Source organism: Crocuta crocuta, unplaced genomic scaffold, assembly GCF_008692635.1.
Source record: "Crocuta crocuta isolate KB4526 unplaced genomic scaffold, BGI_CrCroc_1.0 scaffold317, whole genome shotgun sequence".
In the NCBI taxonomy this organism is placed as follows: domain Eukaryota; kingdom Metazoa; phylum Chordata; class Mammalia; order Carnivora; family Hyaenidae; genus Crocuta; species Crocuta crocuta.
The window spans coordinates 569,023-575,755 of NW_027530984.1; the positions used below are offsets into that span (position 1 = coordinate 569,023).

General features: G+C 37.4%; 1 protein-coding gene across 1 annotated transcript in view; it reads left to right on the top strand.

Annotated features, from left to right (window-relative positions):
• CCDC59 (coiled-coil domain containing 59) overlaps nt 1–5,282 on the top strand; it is a 46,768-nt gene extending 41,486 nt beyond the window's left edge. Inside the window, exon 4 of the mRNA XM_077770194.1 lies at nt 4,776–5,282. Coding sequence (XP_077626320.1) covers nt 4,776–4,835 — 60 coding nt within the window. The 3' untranslated portion in view covers nt 4,836–5,282. The remainder of the gene's footprint in view (nt 1–4,775) is intronic.
• The last annotated feature ends 1,451 nt before the right edge of the window (nt 5,283–6,733 follow it).

Here is a 6,733-nt window from a genome sequence, read left to right on the forward strand (position 1 = left end):
CTCCTATGTGCAAAAAACCTGTGTAGAAGCATATTCTTCAAGGTAATTGACCATGTCCATTAGAAAATTCGGGGGGGGGGCGCCTGTGTGGCTCAGTCGGTTGAGCGTCCGACTTCTGCTCAGCTCATGATCTCATGGTTCGTGGGTTCGAGCCCCGCGTCAGGCTCTGTGCTGACAGCTAGCTCAGAGCCTGGAGCCTGTTTCAGATTCTGTGTCTCCCTCTCTCTCTGACCCTGCCCTGCTCATGCTCTCTCTCTCTCTCTCTCTCTCTGAAATAAATAAAACATTAAAACTTAAAAAAAAAAGAAAATTCTGGGAAGAGAGTAAAGATATGGAATTCAAAAATTAGTGAATGATTCCCTTTGTATTATTCTGATTCTAATGGTTAGATGCTATTTTTTAATGTTTTTATTTTTTTTGAGAGAGAGAGCACGTGAGCAGAGGAGGGGCAGAGAGAGAGGGAAACAGAAACTGAAGCAGGCTCCAGGCTCTGAGCTGTCAGCACAGAGCCTGTTGTTGGACTCAAACCCATGAACCGTGAGATCATGACCCGAGCTGAAGTCTGGCACTTAATTGACAGGCACTTAATTGAACCACCCAGGCACCCCAGTTAAATGCTATTTTATGCAATTCGTAATGTTTCATTTAGTGATATATATGTAAGAGATTTCACTGAGACATAGAGTGCAGTACAATCAAATATACTTAAAATACTTTTATATTTATTAATAAACATGAATTAATTGAAGCAAGGAAGAATTTGATTTGTAAACCTTACCTATATTATTGGAGGCACAAATGAAAACTATTCCCAAATTTCCTAATTGTTGTGTCCTGCTGTGGATACTAGCCTGTAATAGTCCTTTTAGCATCAACATGAACACTTCCATTTTGAATCTCATTTAAAAGATTATCCCTCCAGGTATTTAGCAACCCTTTTTGTCACTTGGACAATTTATCTAGTGTACTCTCGGGAAATCTACCGGATTGCCTCTCAGTTAGCTTTCTAAGTCCGTTTCTCCAAAAGCCATTTAGCACATCATTGATCTCCAGAAGCTACTTGTATCAATTCACATTTAAATTGGTAAAAAGAGCCGCTTCCCTTGTCTTGACGAAATGCTGAGTAGGACTCTGTATATGACCACTGGAGCTGTGGGGAGCCTTCCAGTGGATGGCAGTCATGCATGGGGAAAACAAGGAAGTCCCTGTTAAAGTTCTGTCTTGAGCTCACTCTCTGGTTCTTCCATACACCTGTTATAATGTCTGTAAATTAAAACAGGGAAGGTTAAAGGTTAAGATAGATGACCTAATTTTTTTTTTCCTCTTGGCTTCTGGAGGTAGACAACCATTACCAGAAGGAAGAATGACTTTGAGACCAGGCCTCTGACTTATTTCCACACTCCTGTTTTCCAAGGGTTAGATTTTTTTGTAGGTTATTTTTGATGAAGCATGACTGCTTCTACCCAGCAATTAAGAATGGTGAGCTATATCCTTGATGAAACACTCTTCAATCAGGGCTATGCTATATTCATTTACATCCATCATGTGCCTGACATGTCAAAGAACTTTAATCAAGTTTTCTCCAAGGCACCTAGGTTCAAGTTCCAGCTATGTCACATTGGCCTGGGCAAACCATTTAAGGTCACTGAAGCTCATTTTTTTCTAATTTGTAAAACAGATTTTAAAAGTTGCTATTCCTCCAGTTTAAGAGAAAAAAAGAAATGAATATTAATAAATGTATTTTGAAGCTATGATTTTGTGTGGAAAAACAGTTACTGCTGTGTGCATATGCTAAAAGTGTTCATAGACCCTGCAATGTTAAGGTTATGAGGTGAAGTTAAGAGGTGGTTGGAATACTCAGTTTGAGTCCTGACAAGTGATGTAGATGTATTGCATGTGTCATTTTGACCAGTTTAAATTTTCTTCATAGCCCTTATGTCATGCATATATATTTTTATGGTTTTAGAATATTTTTATAACTAGTTCATAACATTTACTAAAGTTGAGACCTTGCCTATCATGCTCCCAGCTGAATCCCAAGCATTTAAAACAAAGTCTGGCATTCAGGAGACATTCAATTATTTTTAAATAAATCAATACTGCCACATTGCAGAGAACCACTCATCACCAGTTCACTATCTGCTAATGTTTATGGCCAGTTAATATTTTTAAATCTACTTGAGACTAGAGATTGTGAGTGATAAAAAAATCACAATTTTAATATCCTATATAAATAGCAAGAAAAATATTGTAAAATATTGTGTATAGACAGGTATGTTTTGCTGCTGAAAATTAGTGGATTATGCAGGAAGATATAATTATTGAATTACTATCTTATGGTAGGCAGTATGTTTTACCTCAGATCATTAAACTTAACCTTTGTATAATTAATATCATACTCTTAGTTAGGTTACATTTTCTAAGAAACTGATTTCAGTGTTTTTTCATGTTTAAAAGAATTATTGGCTCTCCTACTAAGAGAAAACATTTTTGAATGGAATCTAATAAATATATAAAAACATCTTATCATTAATCAGGATTTCCAAATATTGTTTCATGTGTATTCAAGCATGCACTAAAGTAGTTGGCGTATTTTTGGCAGTTCTGGTCAAATTACTTTGTTTTTTCAGAAATGTTTAAACCAAACTGACAGTTTGGACTATCTGACAGCCTCTAGCCATGATTATCTAATTTTCTCAAAATATGGACCAAATGATATTCTTGGTTATAAAATTAATCCAAAAGCATTATCTCTCAGAATTACTTTCCAAGTAGAGAATATATGGAAACATTAGTTTTACTTAAGAAAATGTAGTGTTGATATGAAATGTTTCTGAATGTTTCGTGTTATGCATCTTAAAAACCTTGTCTCTCCTCTCCTCGTCTCTCCTCTCTCCTCTCCTCTCCCTTCTTCTCCTTTCCTCTCCTCTTTTTAATTTTTTATTTAAACTCCAGTTAACATACAGCATAATAGTTTCAGGCGTATGATATGGTGATGCAACACTTCCATACATCACCCAGTGCTCATCACAAATGCACTCCTTAATCAGCATCACCTTTTGAACCCATCCTCCCACCCACCTCCCTCTTGGTAACCATCAATTTATTCTCTATAGTTAAGAGTCTGTTCCTAGATTCTCTCTCTCTCCCTGCCCCTCCCCTACTCTCTCTCTCTTTCTTTTAAAATCAATAAATAAAGTTTTAAAGTGGGGGGGGGGCGTGCACCTGAGTGGCTGAGTCAGTTGTGTCTGACTTTCAATTTTGGCTCCGGTCATGATCTCATGGTTTGTGGGTGTGAGCCTGCGTGGGTGTCTGCACTGACAGTGTGGAGGCTGCTTGGGATTATCTTTCTTGCTCTCTCTGTCCCTCCCCTGTTTGTGCTCTTCCTCTCTCTCTCTCTCTCAAAATTAATAAAGCTTAAAAAATAAGTCTGTTTCTTGGTTTGCCTCTCTCTTTCCTCTTTAAGTTTTATCTTCTATTTCTCTGTCTCAATATCATTATACATTCTAATAATTTATTCTTGGCTGATATGATTTTTTATTTTAATAATTTAAATTTTAGATGAAAGTTGATCATTTGGCACTTTCTTAGCTCTTAAAATAAGGATGTTAAGGGCGCCTGGGTGGCTCAGTCAGTTAAATGTCCAACTTCAGGTCAGATCATGATCTCATGGTTCGTGAGTCTGAATCCGTGTCTGGTTCTGTGCTGACAGCTCAGAGCCTAGAGCCTGCTTCAGATTCTGTGTTCCCCCTCTCTTTCTGCCCCTCCTCTGCTCATGCTCTGTCTCTTTCTCTCTCAAAAATAAACATTTAAAAAAATTTTTTTAATATTGTGTTTTGTTTGTTTCTGTTTTGGCAAAAAAAATTTAAAAACTGACAGTTTATTTTCATTAGTGCCTACTTAGGTGAATGGGAATCAATTTTTTAACTTGAAGAAAAAGATCCAAATTCTCTAATAACATTGTCTTACTTTTTTAAGTATTGTGATAGTAATCCCAAGCCTAAAATAATTTTGTGTCTCAGTATGTTATATGCAGGGGAAGAAAAGGCAAGACCCACTAATATGAGAAACTACTTCTGTATATTGTGTTAGAGTCTATATTATATTTTACTTGATAGAGAAATATTAAGGAATTAATTAGTACTATTGCCTTAATTAAAATCCTGTTGAGGACTGCCTAGGTGGCTTAGTTGGTTAAGTGTCCAACTTCGGCTTAGGTCATGATCTCATGGTTGATGGGTTTGAGCCCCGAGTCCAGCTCTGTGTTGACATTTCAGAGCCTGGAATCTCCCTCAGATACTGTGTCTCCCTCTCTCTGCCCCTCCCCTACCTGTACTCGCTCATGTGCTCTCTGTCTCTCTAAAAAATAAATAAACAATAAAAATAATTTAAAAAGTATTTAAAAATTCTGTTGATAGCAAACAGCAGAAATCAACTTGAGCAAATTTAGGAAAAACATGAAATCTGATGATACATATTGATTTATCCAATGGAAAAGGGCATTTAGGGTTCTCAAATGACTAGAGGCAAGAAAGCCAACAGAGTCACTTTTCTCTGGTTTACTGTGAACATTTGCCTTACTTTTTCTTTCTTTGTAGACTGACTTCTACTTCTCCATGAGCAGGTTGGAAAAATAGTTACTCACTGATACTTAGTTTATATCAATATTGTTTCCACTACCTTAATTGTCTGCCTCTGACCTTCAATTCCAAGTTTTTGGTAAAAGCTTTATTTACTTATTTTTTAAAAACATTTACTTTTTATTTTTGAGACAGGGTGTGTGCACAGCAGAGAGGGAGACAAACGATCCAAAGAGGAAGAAGGCTCTGCGATGACACCAGCGAGCTTGAAGCAGGGCTCAGACTCATAAACCATGAGATCATGACCGGAACAGAAGTCAGTCACTCAATCAACTGAGCCACCCAGAAAGCTTTATTTATTAATTTGACTTTGACATTGTGGTAATCATTATGTCATTCACCACATATTTCTATCTTTCTACTTTGCAAGCATGAGAGAGGATTGCACCTCCTAGCTCTGTTGTAGTTGGGTGATGCCATGTGATTTATTCTGGTCAATGAGGTGTGAGCAGTAGTGATGTGTGTCCTTTAAATACCAGGGAAAGACTCTCTAGAGTGTGCTTTTCCTCTGCTTTGATGATCAGCAATGTTATAGTTAATGGATACTTCATCAGCTTAAGTTCCTGGAATGAAGATATGTCAGTTAGGGTTCCCATGCGCCCCTCAGTGGAGCAAGAAATAAACATTTATTGTTTTAGGTCACAGAGACTTTGAGTTTCTTTGTTATCTCAGCATAGCCAAGCTTGTCTTGACTAATACGTAAATATACTTGGAATTGCATTAGATTTGCTATATTTTCATTTAGTTCTTTGTTATTTAAAACCCCTCCATAGCCCGTGCTTCATTCCTGTTTACTGTAATTCACACTATTTGCCTGCCCTGGCTCAGTACCCATTTTGTTCTGTCATGCTTTGTTGCTATTGTAAGAATTCTCAGAGGACGTATAGACATGGCATTAAAATGTGTTGGAATAAACACTGGCCCAGGAGTTAGGAGATATACATTCTTTTATTTATTATTTAGCTATGTGACCATGTGGAATTTTATAATTTTGAGACTGAGTTTCTTCATATGAAAATGAATATATTACACTCTAGCTACCTTAGTTACAGTAAATAAAGAGTAAAGTACTGTATTCTACAAATGTGAGTTATTGCTATGTATCTGTGTATCTATCATCTCTACATAAATTGCTTATGTGTATTTCTGAGGGTATAGCTGTGCATTATTTCACTTGCTCAATTAGCCAATGAATAAACAAGTGTATAAATTCATAAATGAGGAAAATGAAAAGTAACAAATTGGTAGCTATTCCTTTTAAATATCTGAACTGCTTCTGAACCTTTATTCCCTAGTATTTCTTAAGTTATGTTTCAATACAGTGATAAAACCAAACATTTACAAGTTACATAATTCTAGTTAAGTACTTTATTTAAAAAAATTTTTTTAAATGTTTTATTTATTTCTGAGAGAGGGAGATAGCATGAGCAGGGGAGGGTCAGAGAGAGAGGGAGACACCGAATCTGAAACAGGCCCCAGGCTCTGAGCTGGCTGTCAACACAGAGCCCGACACAGGGCTCGAACCCATGAACTGTGAGATCATGACCTGAACTTAAGTTGGACGCTTAACCGACTGAGCCGCCCAGGTGCCCCTCTCATTATGTACTTTAAAACAGGGTGCATCATGTCCAACCAGTGATTTAACTCTATTGCCTATTTCATGCCAATGGTCGTACTAAACCTATACCCATGCAGCTTTGTTTCTGACTGTGTAGTGGGATGTATCGATCATGTGCACTGGTGTAAGATTTGAGAGGCAGAAGCAATCTTTGTGTCCCCCTCTGACTGTTATTCTGTGAGAAACAAATTTATGGAGAGATGGGATCCTTCCAGGTTTGCTTCTCAGACTCCATCCTCCAGCTTATGATATTGAGGCACACATGGGGAGACAGTAATGATGGTTTCTTAATTTCAGCAGCCGGATGTCCCATGAAGTCACAGTTTATGTTCCGTGTATGTTCTTATGCATTGAAATCAGTAATGGATTCAGAGGGGGTAATTCCCCAGTGGTTCAGTTCTATCCTGTTTTCTATTTCTGGAGACCCAGTGCCCAGCTTGCACCTACAGACTTCTTAATGATTCTGTAATTTCCT